Raw genomic sequence first — 14,787 nt, 5'->3', positions numbered from 1 at the left:
AAATCTCATTAAAGATGATTGTGCGCCACCATGTGGTTGCTGGGAATTGAACTCAGGACCTCTGGAAGAGCAGTCAGTGCTCTTAACTGCTCAGCCATATCTCCAGTTTCCTATCTGTTTTTTGATAATGCCCTTTATCACAATAATTTTAAGAACTATTTTAGAATATCTAAAAGATACCAAGCATATTGTCCCTTTTGCACTTTTGCTAATGCTGTCAGAAAGAAAAAGAAAGATTACCATGACTTTCGTCTATTTCTTTAAAAAATTTTTAGTTACATTTGTGTGTGTGTGTGTGTGTGTGTGTGTGTGTGTGTGTGTGTGTGTGTGTGTGTGTGTGTGTGTGAATTTGTGCGTGTTCGTGCACATGTGCGCACAAGCCTCTGAGAACATGTAGAGGTCAGAGGACAACATGAGCGGGTTGGTTCTGTCCACCATGTGGGTCCTAAGGATCAAAACGTGGTCACAGGTGCCTCTACCTGCTGAGCCATTTGTTTGTTTCTTTTTGTTTTTAAGGATGATTGAACCTGGAGTGAAAAAAATTCTCTCTGTGAAAGATAAAATTAGGGGGAAGATATTTGAGGCCTAGACATTCTACAAAAATGATTTGGTGAAGGCAGTCTAGTCCTGTAATTTGAGACTCTGCACGGAGAGAGTTGAGAATGCATGTTAACAGACATTTGCTTTATTGTGTATTGGGAAGCTGTTCCGTGAGTGCTCTCGAAGGAAGAGAAGCCTGACTGGTGATACCCTCTTCTATTTGCTCTCCACACCTGAATGTGCATACATACTCACCTTATGTATTGTTTACTAGCTTTCAAGCTTGACTTTGATCATTAATTTTTCTCTGAAATACATTCTAGAATTCTAACATGCTTTATTAAAAATCATTATGCATTTAACTTTCAAAATATGCCTGAATTTTTTATTAAGCTATTTCTTACTATTCAGTACAATTCCTTATTTAACCTCTAGTTTATTTACCTAGGTTGGATTGTCTCAAGATGCCCAGGATCAAATGAGAAAGATGCTTTGCCAGAAAGAGTCTAACTATATTCGTCTTAAAAGGGCTAAAATGGACAAGTCTATGTTTGTGAAGATAAAGACACTAGGAATAGGAGCGTTTGGTGAAGTCTGTCTAGCAAGAAAAGTCGATACTAAAGCTTTGTATGCAACAAAAACTCTGCGAAAGAAAGATGTTCTACTTCGAAATCAAGTTGCTCATGTTAAAGCCGAGAGAGATATTCTGGCTGAAGCTGACAATGAATGGGTGGTTCGCTTGTATTACTCATTCCAGGATAAGGACAATTTGTACTTTGTGATGGACTACATTCCTGGGGGTGATATGATGAGCCTATTAATTAGAATGGGCATCTTTCCAGAAAATCTGGCACGATTCTATATAGCAGAACTTACCTGTGCAGTTGAAAGTGTTCATAAAATGGGTTTTATTCATAGAGACATTAAACCTGATAACATTTTGATTGACCGAGATGGCCATATTAAATTGACTGACTTTGGTCTGTGCACTGGCTTCCGATGGACACATGATTCCAAGTACTACCAGAGTGGTAAGTGAGCGTGTAAATTCCATTTTAACTCACCGTAATACAATTGATTTATTTAGTACAACTTAAGATGACTTCAATCCTGGATGAGACCAGTAGACATGGGTTGGTTTCTAATATCTCATTAAATTTAGGTAAATCCCTTACACTTACATCTATAAAGTTAAAGAGTATATAAAGTTTATTTTTTTAAAATATTATTAAAATTTTTAAAGTCACTATTATAAAATTTTGTCACTTTTGAAAGGTGTCAGTTTTTAATTTTTGAGTAAAGCCTCTGTGTCCACCAAAATAACCAGTAGTTGTTAGATGCTCTTAGTAGTTTTTTCCCTTCTTTCCTCCAGAGTCATCCATTATTTAGAACTTTGTAGTCCGTCCTTCACTTTTCTCCACTGTGCTGCTGCTGTTGTTTCCCAGGCCTCCTGCCTGCTAGGCACGTAGTCTACCACTGACCTATAGCCTCACCATTTTGTACTTTTTATTCAGAAACAAGATCTCATTAGGTTGCCCAGACTTCAGTTGAACTTACACTTGGTAGCTCAGGAAAGCCTTCAACTTGGGATTCTTCAACCTTCAGCTTCTTATGTAACTGGGATTATTGGCTCACACTACTAGGCCTGAACACTATATTCTGTAGATACATTCTATACATTATGTATTATATTCATCAACAATATATTACTTCATTTTTCCTACTATTGAAACTAATTTTAATCATTCTATATGTTTTTTGTGTCTCTTTTTTCTTTTTGTTTACTTCTTTTGTTTTTGAGAGTTCTCCATTTTACTGAATATATTTTGTTTCCACTGCTATTTAGAGTTCTATATATGACTGTCACACAATCTATTTAACCCTAAACACATGCACATGATTCTGTTTAATCATGTGACGCTGTGAGGCCGAATGAAGACATGAGACTTAGGTGAAGTAACTTGTCCAAGGTCAGACAGAAATTAAGTGTAAGGGCTAGGCTTTGAACCCAGATTTGTCTGATTACAGGGCCCATGTTATTTCTACCACACTGCCTCACCAAGAACCCTTCAAGCGCTAATGGAAGTGTAAGTTGATCTAATGTTTGTTGAATACTTACTATCTCCTAGGTGCTTTACATATATTCTAATTTAGTGCTTATAGCATCTTCTAAGGTAAGTGTTAGCCTTTGGGGTATATGAACACAAACAGATGGATTTCTTTCTTTTTTATTTATTTAATTTTGAGGCAGGGTTTCACTATATAGCACAGGCCAGTCTCCCCCAACCCCAACCCCCAGAAGGGGGTTTCTCTGTGTAACAGCTCTGGCTTGCTTTGTAGACCAAACTGGCCTTGAATCCACAGACATCTGCCTGGCACACAGGCCAGTCTTGAACTCCAAACTCACAGTTCTCCTGCCTCAGCTTCCCAGGTTCAGGGATTATAGGCATGTTCTTCCATAGCAGCACACTGAGTGGCTGGAATTAAGGGTCTCCCACATTTAACTTTATTACTTTTGACTCTCCTAAAAAGTATAATTCCTAGGCTCTGGTTCAGACTTGATTGAAAAATGTTCTCTGGAAATTGGGAACTATATTTTAATGAAATTTCCCAGGTGATTTTTACAATTAGGTTAATTGCAGTACTGTAAGTAGTTTTCAATACCCTATAAATGTTCATGACTTCACGTCTCTCTAGAAATGGCCTCTCTGTTTCCACATGGATTTCAAATAGCTGTTGAAACTTAGCAGAGAATGCCACAGCTGTCAGCTCTGGAACACTGGCACTGGCACCTGCCCAGGTGGCTGCGTCCCTCTGCAGCTGCATCCTTAGCCTGCTCAGCCAGGCTTCTGCAGTCACCTGGCTGGCCTCCCTTCCTGTTGTCCTGCAGTCTGCTCTCCAGAGCACAGCTCAGCGCTCCTCCTGCTGCAGCCCCCACAGGCTGTGGGAGCTGCTTTCTCTAATCTCATCAGGTTGTTTTGTTCTCTTGCTTCACACTCTCCCATATCTTTTCACTGTAACGGTGTGTTGCCCTTGCATCTCTCCCTTAGCGACTCTACTGGCCTGCCGTCTGTTGCTGTTTCTTTGTGGAGAAAGCCTTGTCCTGACTCTCATAGGACTGAGTTCTTACCATTTCCATTTTAGCAATGTTACTTTCTCATTCATTCTCCCTTTCATCTCACTTGTGTCCTCTCCTCTGTTGTCTTTACTATAAAGACTGTCCTATATATAGTCAGCGTGTCTTCTTTTCTGTGTTCTCTAGACTGGTCTTGAATACCTGGGTTCAAGTAATCTTCCTGCCTCTGCCTTCTGTGTATCTGGGACTGCAGATCCATGCCATACCTTTTATGTGTGTGAGTGTGGTGCTGGGGACTGGCACCCAGAACCTCTTCCATGCTTAACATGTGCTCTCCATGAGACTACCACCAAGTACACCCTCAGTACCATCATCGTCATGTGTATGTGGGCAGATGTGTGCATAGAGTTCATGTGGTTATATGCACATGTAGGGGCATGGGTCAGTGTATCTTCCTTAATTATTATCTTTTAGTTTTTACATTTATGTTTATATATTATATGTGTCTGTGGGCACAGTGTGTACATGCCATGATGTTTAAAGATCAAAGGACAACTTGTGGGACTTGGTTCTATCCTTCTACCATGTAGGTTCCAGTGATCCAGACCAGGTCATCAGGCTTAGTGGCAAGCTCCTTTACCAGCTGAGGCATCTCAACAGCCCCTCCATTTTTATTTTTATTTATTTATTTTTTAATAATCCTATTTTTGAGACAAAGTTTCTTACTGTACTTGGAGCTTATGGATTTGGATAGGCTGGCTGGTCAGTCATTAGTTCCAGGGACCCACCTGTCTCTGCCTTCCCAGGGGTAGGGTTATAGCACCTAGCTTTTACAGGGGTGTTAGGGATCCAAAGTCAGGTCCTTAAGCTTGTACAGCTGTCACTTTACCAACTGAGCCCGCCCCCTTTAATTTTTTTAATTCTTGGTTTAAAAACAACAACAACCGCCCAAACCAGCCCCTTACTTTGTGTATGTGGAAGTTGGAGGTCTTGCTGGAGTTGCTTCTCCCCTTCACATAGTTCTTGGGGGTTAAACTCAGGTCATGAGGACTGGCTATCTTGCTGGTCCTCTTCTGGTTTTGAGACAAGCTCTGTTTTCCTGGAACTCACTATGTAGACCAGGCTGGCCTTGAACTCACAGAGGTCTCCCAAGTGCTGGGATTAAAGTCTTGCTACCTAGCAAGTTTAAGGCCAGTCTGGGTTACAATGAGACACTGTCTCAAAAAGAAAAAAAAAAAGAAAGAAACAGAGCTGGAGACAAGGGTGCCTACTCCTCTTGCCGAGGACCTGAGTTCAGTTTCCAGAACCCATGCGAGTTGGATCACAACTGCCTATATCTCCAGCTCCAAGCAGACCTGACACTGCTGGCTTCTGTACTTACCATGTGCACATGCCCACCTGTATACACATAATGAATAAATTTTAAAAAGAAAAATAATTAAAAGGGGCCAGCAAAGCTGTGGTGGGATTGCAGGTATATTCTACCAATCCAGATTATTGCAGTTCTGACCATGGAACCCAGGGCTAGGCAAGCACCCTGACAGCTGAGATCCACCCTCAACCCTTATCATCACTGTGTTTCTTATATGTATATATGTTTATTGTGCTTCTCCCCTGCCAGAGTGTGAGCTTCGTGAAGAATCTTTCTTATTTATTGTCTTTTGTTGAATGAATGAAATTGATCAGATGCATTTAAAAATACCCTCAGAAAAATAACAGAATGGTTTGATTGAGATGATACTTTCTCCTACCTACTCATGACTTACACTGTTATCATTTAATGTTGAGTAAATTATTGAGTCTTCAATGTTTCTTAGTTCACATCTTCTCCTGTGGATATCTCAGCAAACAGGCCCTCGTCAGTAATAGTAATGCTGCCATTGACTTGGCATCTTTTGTGCATTAATTTATTACAGGAAAAGTTTTCTCTCTTTTTTTTTTTTTTTTTTTTTTTTTTTTTTTGAGACAGGGTTTCTTTCTGTAGTTTTGGAGTCTGTCCTGGAGCTTGCTCTGTAGACCAGGCTGGCCTCAAACTCACAGAGATCCACCTGGCTCTGCCTCCTGAGTGCTGGGACTAAAGGTGTGCACCAACCACCAGCCAGCCAGGGAAAGTATTAGCTCTTAATCATGATATCAGAGGTTAAACAGATTGAGGTTTACTTTTGTCCTTGTTGCTTTCATTTAATTTTTTCCTTTTTATTGTACAGGGGATCATCCACGGCAAGATAGCATGGATTTCAGTAATGAATGGGGAGATCCCTCCAACTGTCGGTGTGGAGACAGACTAAAGCCACTAGAACGGAGAGCTGCACGCCAGCACCAGCGGTGTCTAGCACATTCTTTGGTTGGGACTCCCAATTATATTGCACCTGAAGTACTGCTACGAACAGGCAAAGCATTTATTTGTCTCCTAAATAATTTCAGTAGTCTTTGAGATCAGCCAAACTTACGTTAGCATATTATACTTTCTTTCTTTTCAGGTTTAAGACAAAAGGGTTGATTTTATACTATAAATTGTTGACTTAATGCTAATGTTGTTTGTATTCTGAGCATTTTTAAAAGTGTTCTTGTGAATAACTATATAATTTTGGTACCCTTAGGATATACACAGTTGTGTGATTGGTGGAGTGTTGGTGTTATTCTTTTTGAAATGTTGGTGGGACAACCTCCTTTCTTGGCACAAACACCATTAGAAACACAAATGAAGGTAAGCTATAGGACCTGCACAAAAAAATCATCAGCTCTTACACCATAGATCTTTATATGTGCTGTCATACTCATATATCTTGTCCAAAACACTTGAGGAAGAAATATTTCACATTCTACCAGATTTTGTTTTGAGACAGGGTCTTGGTATGTAGCCCTGAGTTGGCTTAGAATTCGCCATGTAGACCAACTGGCCTCAGATATCTGCCTCTGCATATACACACTGAGATTTCATAGGAATAGATCACAGGTTTAAACATGAAATTCATTTATATGTCAAACAGTCGGAAGGTAATTTTATATAATAGTTTAGTGTACCTTTATTTCTTTATGGTTTTTGGGTTTTTTTTGTTTGTTTGGTTTTGTTTTTTTTCCAAGACAGGGTTTCCCTGTGTAGCTTTGGAGCTTGTCTTGGAATTCACTCTGTAGACCAAGCTGGCCTCGAACTCACAAGAGATCAACCTGGCTCTGCCTCCCAAGTGTGCGCCACCACCGCCTGGTCTGTTTTGGTTTTTTTTTTTTCTGTGGTAGGATTCAAGCCCATGACCTCTGATAGGCTAGACTAGTGCTCTTCCCCTGAGTTTTATCCCCAGCTCCTTGTGAATGCATTTTGAGTGTAATCAACACAGGTCAGGGGTAGAGCTTTCTACTTATAACATCATATCAACATTAAGAACATTAAGTTTGGGTTTCAGTAATGAATGGGGAGATCCCTCCAACTGTCGGTGTGGAGACAGACTAAAGCCACTAGAACGGAGAGCTGCACGCCAGCACCAGCGGTGTCTAGCACATTCTTTGGTTGGGACTCCCAATTATATTGCACCTTATTTTATTTTATTAAATAATTTATTTAACTTTACCTTATTGCATTGATATAAAGGTGTTAGATTCCTGTAGTTACAGTTGTGAGCCATGTGGTTGCTGGGCATTGGACCCAGGTCTTATGAAAGAACAGCCGGTACTCTTAACCACTGAGCCATCTCTCCAGCCCTCAAAATGTTGTGTTTTAAAGTATTTCAGATTTTGAATTTTTTGAATTAGGAATGGTCAACCTATTTAAACTTAGCGTGGTGGTACATACCTTTAATCTCAACACTTGGGAAGCAGAGGTAGATCTCTGTGAGTTCCAGGTCAGCTTGGTTTATATAGTGCCTTAGTTAGGGTTTCTGTTGCTGTGAAGAGACACCATGACCACAGCAACTCTTGTAAAAAGGAAGATGTTTAATTGGGGGCTAGCTTACAGTTTAGAGGTTTAGTCCATTATCTTCATGGTGGGAAACATGGCAGAGTGCATGCAGACCTGGGGCTGGAGAGGGGCTGAGAGTTCTACATCTTGATCCAAAGGCAGCAGGAAGAGACTGAGACACTAGACCTGGCTTGAGCTTCTGAGACCTCAAAGCCCACTCCCAGTGACATACTTTCTTCAACAGTGCCACACCTACTCTAACAAAGCCACACCTCCCAATAGTGCCAGTCCCTATGAGTCTGTGGGACCATTTTCATTCAAAGAATCACACACAGCAAGTTTCAGGATAGCCAACGCTACTTAGAGAGACCTTTTCTCAAAGATAAAACAAACAGCCAGGTGTTAGTGGCACCCTTCTTTAATCCCAACACTGGGAGTCAGAGGCAGGAGGATCTGTGTGAGTTCAAGGTCAGCCTGGTCTACAGAGTGAGTTCTAGGACAGCCAGTGCTACATACAGAAACCCTGTCTCAAAAAACAAAGACAACAATACTCAAACAAAACAAAACAAACAACCTTACTGTGAGTCTTCTCAACAGGTGAGGATAGGAGAAAGTGTATTTTCTAGCAGTGAATTTATTATAAAAGGTAAAATACCATGAAAATTATTTAGAAAAACAAGTAGTCCAGTAAGATATTTGATATAAAACTTGGGGCAATTGTTGATTTTCATCTCTCCCTTCCTAACTTTTAAAAACTCTTCTCTAAAGGTTATCAACTGGCAAACTTCTCTTCACATTCCCCCTCAAGCTAAGCTGAGTCCTGAAGCCTCTGACCTCATCATCAAACTCTGCCGAGGACCAGAAGATCGCCTAGGCAAGAATGGTGCTGACGAAATAAAGGCTCACCCATTCTTTAAAACCATTGATTTCTCCAGTGATCTGAGACAGCAGTCTGCCTCATATATCCCCAAAATCACACACCCAACAGATACGTCCAATTTTGACCCTGTTGATCCTGATAAGTTGTGGAGTGATGATAATGAGGAAGAAAATATCAATGACACTCTGAACGGCTGGTATAAAAACGGAAAGCACCCCGAACATGCTTTCTATGAGTTTACCTTTCGGAGGTTTTTTGATGACAATGGCTACCCATACAATTATCCAAAGCCTATTGAATATGAATACATTAATTCACAAGGCTCTGAGCAACAGTCTGATGAAGATGATCAACACGCAGGCTCAGATGTAAAAAACCATGATCTAGTATATGTTTAATAGACTAGGAGATAATTGTAAGAATTTGCAGAAAGACCTGAAATGCAGGGGTTTTTTAGGTTTTGAGAAGATTATGCAAATGTGACAGAGTTTGTGTGCTCTGTATACAATATTTTATTTTCCTAAATTAGGGGAAATTGTTTTAAAATGTTAATTTATTCCACCCTTTTAATTCAGTAATTTAGAGTAAATTGTTATAAGGAAAGTAAATTATGAGCTGAGTATTATAGTCAGTTCTTGGTACTTAAAGTACTTAAAAAATACTGCTCTGTCTAAAAAGAGAAACCTGGTATCTATTTGTATATATGCTAAATAATTTAAAATTCAAGAGTTTTTGAAAAGTTTTATCTTGCTTTAACCAAATATGAAACATATCCATATTTCCCCTGTAACTTTGGTTTTAGTTCACAATAAGCTAAATAAAGTAAGCTATCATTTCAGAAGGTGTACCTAGGCTAATGCTAATCTGGAAATCATATCCTGGAATCACGAATACAGAGCAGAAAAAAATGAGTTCACTAGAAATAATGCAGTTTACCCCTTCCCTCCACAAAAATCTTTAACCTAGCATTTCCTCTCAATTACTGACTTTAAAAGAAGTCAGGGCACTACTAGTTTGTTTCCATGTTGGTATTAATGCTGCTTCCAGTTTTAAAAGGGAACAAAGTTGCCATAAATCAAATTTTTAAATACTGAAAACTAAGATCTGTAATATTTTTATCTTAAAATTAGAAGAAAAATTTCCATCTCCTAATCAAAGAAATTAGTTTCAGTTTGTAAAATGTTGATTAGAATTTATTTGTATGGACTCACTAAGAAAGTACTTTCCCAGGGGCTGGGGATATAACTTAGTGGTAGAGCACTTGCCTAACATACACAAAGCCCTGGGTTCAATCCCCAGCACCGCTGTCCCCCAAAGGTACCTTGGCTGTACAGCGACTAATCTTGATTGTGTCGTCAATGCTGTAGATTTCCTCTTTCAGAATAGTGCTACAATGCAAGTCACTGGCACAGGAAAATGTTTCTATTGGCACTATTATACCTAAGAGTAGATTAATTGGTTAAAAAGAATTATTAACTCCTAATTGGGATGACCATTCCTAATTAGAAGAAGATATATAGTGGTTTAGAAATTGAAGACTTCCTAACTTATTTAAGATTAATGTGCCTATTTATATAATGTTTAGGTTCTAAGGAAGAATTGTGGCTTCATAACAAAATGAATAGTAACATCTTTTAGAAAGAAGAATTGGGCTGTATTCTGACCCTAGTAAAGTCTGTATGTTATTTCCTTTTCTCTTAAGTTTACTGACATGAATTGCTTTATCAGACTCATTGTTTGTGGATAGGAATGAAATTTACCTATCTAGCTTTCTTGTAAAAGACAATTTGTTTGAAACCATGTGTATAATAAAATTAAAGTCAGTTATTTGGTTGAATTGAGGAAAGAAAAAATTATTAGGTTATTAGCTTACATTTGCATGTCCAGTTTAGAACCTGTTGCAGTGTAAGGGTGGGCCTTTGGGGTCTCTGGTTCTTTTGAAATGGAAGCTTTGTGAACTCTAGCCCTAGTGAAAAAGTGCATGTCAACACATACACAGAAAGTGTTGCATGCACTTCCAGGGGTCCCTGAATATGATTAAAAAAAAAAAAAATCCTTAGACAACAGATTAAAGACCTGCATCCTGTAAGTAAATTGCTACATTAAACTGAAAACTCTTAATTTATTGCACAGTCCTAGATGAGCACATTTTGTAAAAACAATGATGATCTGTCATTGGAAAGGTTTCTAGAGCACGATGTGATGACCCTGTGAATGCTGGCACAACACTGACATGTTCTAAACACTGTTTTTGAGGGCACTACAATGTCTAGTGTTATTGTAAGAGAATGTGCTATCATGAAACAGCCTTTAAATCATGGGCATTGGAATAGTCTGTAAACTCCTATGCAAAACATACTTACTCAAGAATTTTTTACTTGGTCCCCACATTTGAGCTTTCTCACTCAAATTTACATTTTCATTTAGTGGTTTTACTCATGGATTATGGTGCAATACAGTAGAAAATCAACTTCATCATGTTCACACTGCAGAAAAACAAAGGTGCTGTCTTTCCCCTTCCATGACCATGTCTCCTCAGAATATAAAGACCACAAATTCTGTGTTCTTCTGAACGCCTCTGACAGTATAAGTGTCTAATATTTGCTGGAGGCAGTATACAAGCATTGGTATCTGTGATTTTAGTATTTTATCCACAATTTTAATATTTTGGATACTCATATTGGCTATTTTATTCCCTGACTACATCCAGTTTTTCCAGCCTGAAGCTGGTGCTTTCTGAGCAGCAATGAGAACAGTATAAAACCTGGACACTCAACTGCAGCAAGGTGAAGACGCTGTTCTCCATGCTGTCCCAGAAAACTGGCTGTCTGTGTACTTGCCCCTTTAATGCGGATCAATAGTATTTATAAAATGCGTTCTATAATTATGTATTGTACATACTGTTGTGTATTCAGTGACGTCCTGAGGCAGGCCCTGTTGCTGTATCTGACCTACCTTCCTATTTGTAATAGAAACTATAGAATGTATGACTAAGAAGTCACTTTGAGATTGACTTTTTTAAAAAGTTATTTCCTTCTGCTGTTGAGAAGTGCAAAACTGTGAGTGGAAATGTTTATTCTGACTTAATAATACGTTAGAAATTAGAAACACAGTGGGAGGAGTTTTAGATATGCTGCTGCTGTTACCCAAGGTACTTTAGAAATTTTTCTTTAATAAACAAAATATCCCTTTGATATTTAAAGTGAAACAGTCTTTTTGTTTTTTAATCTAAAATAAAACGTAATTTGGGTCAACATTGGTATATTTATAAAGTGCCTTAGTTATATTCCTTTGTGGAGGGCACTTCCCAGTTTACTTTTATATTGTATTATGTATATAAGTATTTTGTATTAAAGTGGAATCAATGGCAACACTACCATTTTATAAAATAATGCTTTGCTAGAAAAAAGAATTACAGCTTTGCAATATAACAACGGTTTTGCATATTTCTGAATGTAATAGAACAAATAATCAGTCTGAATGAATCTATTTGTATTTTCCCAATCATTTCCACTAGTGTAACATTTGCTGGGATAATAAAAAAGAAAAAAAGCAAAATTCAAGTCTTTCAATTATGTGTGGGAGCTAAATCATGTTCATTTACCCTTATGTTTTGTTGTGTGTTGGGGTCGTGGGTGCACACATGGGAAGGCAGAGGACAAGTCTCAGGAGTCAGTTCTCTTGACATGGAGGTGCTGAGATCTAACCAGTGTCTTCAGGCATGGCGGTAAGCGCCTTTACCCACTACCCGCCAAGCAATCTGGTCAGCCCTGCTTTCTTTCCCTTCTCTTTCCCTTTCCTTTTTTTCTTCTTTAACATTTATGTGTTGTGTGTATGCGCACGCCACAGCACCCACGTGGCAGTCAGGGGACTTGTTGGGGTCAGCTCCCTCCTCCAGCCATGTGCTTCCTGAGGACTGCGTTGGTTGTCAGGCTTGGGGCAAGCGCTGTTACCTGCTGAGCTGTTTAACCATCCCAGTTTTTAATTTTTTTAGAGATTTTTTTACGTTTATATAATTTTAAATTTTTTTGAAATTGAAATCTATCATTTCTCCTTTTCCTTCCTCTAGCCCTCCAATGTTCAGGGGTGCCCCGAGAGGCCAGAAAAGGGTGTTGAGTCCCCTGGAGATGGAGTTAAAGTGGTTTTTGAGCTGCCTGATACAGGTGCTGGGAACTCCAGTCCTCTGAAAGAGCAGCAAATGCTTTTAACCTCTGACCCAGTTTCCAGCCCTGTAATCCCGTTTAAGTTTTCCTTTCTTTTTGGTGTTTTGAGACAAATTCTCATGCAGCTCAGGCTGGTCTGGAACTTACGTAGCTGAGATTGGCTTTGAACTTCGGATCTTCGTGTTTCCATCCAATGATTGCTAGAATTACAGACTTGCCACCTCACCCAGATCCTAAAACTTTTTCCTAATTAAACTCTACCTTTAGTATCATTTAAATACATTTTAAGATTTTTAAATGTGAAAGTATAATTCTTTATCACAGGAAATACTAATCAGATTCTTAGATGTTCTCTCAAATCAGCCGAACGTGATACATTTCACGTGTTACCATTATTGATGTTTTCTTTTGTTCACTAGTTTATACCCCTTCATGAATTAGTATTTGATAGGCATTAGGCCAAATTCATCTGATTGGCCCAAATGCAATATTCCTGATTGGTATTAGTACTTTGTGGGCCCATCATACTTCACATTGTGAAGATACTTTCCTATGGTGACACTCTCTCCTATCTGTCAATATCTGGAAGGGAGAGGGAAGTTGCCAGATTATTTGAGGCATGGATGGTTCCTGCCCCCAGTATCCAGTGTTTTGTCATTCTTTCTGATACCCAGATATCCTGAATATCTTTGTGGATTCACATTCTGGGTGTAACTCTAGATTGTTTCTACTGGGGAGGGTCTGGTTTGCTCAGCAGGAATAAAAAGGTCCTCCGTGTTAGGTTTTGAATGAAGCTGGGGGTTCAAGAGAACACTGAGACAGACTCCTAGGGATACAGGAGTTCATTGGAGTTAGGCCATGGACAGATGGGGAGAAGCATGGCATGGAAGTCCAGGGAGAGTTTAGGCCTCCATACCACGGACAGACAGCATGATGTCTCAAAGAAAATGGAGCCTGAAGCCAGGCTCTGATTCAGGGAGTCAGGGGAGAAGCTGTGGGTACTGATGTAACAGTCCTTGAATGTAGACTCAAAAAAAAAAAAAAAAAGCAAGTCTGCTAGCCCTAGGCTCATTGAGTGTCAGGAGGGTGCCTGCCAGTATCTGTGAGAGGAGGTCTGAGCTGGATTCTAAGACTGCCTGCTTACACTCACGAGTGACTGACTCTGTTTTAGGCCAATAATGACAGAGGCTCTTTTTATTCCCAGCATTTGGCTTTTATGGATAGCCTCTGCTATCACACTTAAGCTCTGTTTTTACATATTTGTGACATGTGGCCGCCACTAGGATGTGAGCAGATTTTCCACACTAAGTTTGAAATTCACTGCTTTCCACTTGCTGTTCCCTTCTACCCACAGGATGAAGCACGGACAAAATGGTGAGTTTATTTTGACCGTAAAAACCATGAAAGCACCAAGGAGTAGAACGAAATGAACAGAAGCCTGTGAAATAGTGTTGTCTACTGGGAGCTGATTAACTATTATATGAGAGATAACATACACATTCCATCCCAGCCACACTGTAGCTAATAAAGCACATAATGTGTCTACTCTAGTTTGCAGAACAATTTAAGAAGAACATTGTGTACTCTGGCTCCCTCCCATGCATTTCATCATAAATTATTTTTATCTCATTTTCTCTAATTCATTATCTTCATCCTCATTGTTACTAAGATGACTGAGGCCCTTGTCTTAGTGTTCTCTTGCTGTGAAGGGACACCATGACAAGACAACTATTAGAAAAAAAGCATTTGATTGGGTCTTGCTTATAGTTTCAGAGGGTTTTCAGTTTCAGTCCATGTCTATCACAGAAGGAAGTGTGGTGGCAGGCAAGCAGGCATGGTGCTGGGTCAGTAGCCAAGAGCTTACATACATCCTGATCCACAGGCAGAAGGCAAGACTGAGCCTGGCATGGGCTTTTGAAACCCCAAAGTCCACCTCCTGTGACATACCTCCTCCAACACAGCCACACCTTCTAGTCCTTCCCAAACAATCCACCAATTGGAAGCAAACATTCAAATATATGAGACTATGGGGGCCATTCTCATTCAAACCACCACAACCCTTAACAGCCTTTATTTTGTTTTTCTTTTTGAAAGATAGCAGCTCATGATGTGGTTGGTGCAGGCTGGTTGAAAACTTTAATACTGCTGCCTCAGCCTCCTGAATGCTGAGATCAGGCACATTCCACCAGCTCAGAGCCAGCTCCTGAGTCACTAACAACCACCTCAAGGGAGTCTG

At 39.6% G+C, this 14,787-nt stretch overlaps 1 protein-coding gene across 4 annotated transcripts in view; it reads left to right on the top strand.

Annotated features, from left to right (window-relative positions):
• Lats1 (large tumor suppressor kinase 1) overlaps positions 1-11,946 on the top strand; it is a 35,635-nt gene extending 23,689 nt beyond the window's left edge. For 2 of the 4 annotated variants that reach the window (XM_076552799.1, XM_076552800.1), the window contains 4 exons: positions 989-1,571; positions 5,824-6,006; positions 6,217-6,323; positions 8,277-11,946. In XM_076552799.1, the coding sequence (XP_076408914.1) occupies positions 989-1,571; positions 5,824-6,006; positions 6,217-6,323; positions 8,277-8,786 (1,383 nt within the window). In that variant the 3' untranslated portion in view covers positions 8,787-11,946. Of the gene's footprint in view, positions 1-988; positions 1,572-2,568; positions 2,628-5,823; positions 6,007-6,216; positions 6,324-8,276 lie in introns of those variants that run through there. The other 2 variants (XM_076552801.1, XR_013045114.1) reach the window with 2 other exon arrangements.
• The last annotated feature ends 2,841 nt before the right edge of the window (positions 11,947-14,787 follow it).

This window comes from Peromyscus maniculatus, chromosome 16 (assembly GCF_049852395.1).
Source record: "Peromyscus maniculatus bairdii isolate BWxNUB_F1_BW_parent chromosome 16, HU_Pman_BW_mat_3.1, whole genome shotgun sequence".
Classification (NCBI taxonomy): domain Eukaryota; kingdom Metazoa; phylum Chordata; class Mammalia; order Rodentia; family Cricetidae; genus Peromyscus; species Peromyscus maniculatus.
The sequence above is the reverse complement of the archived record's forward strand: the minus strand, read 5'-3'. Positions and strand labels throughout refer to the sequence as shown.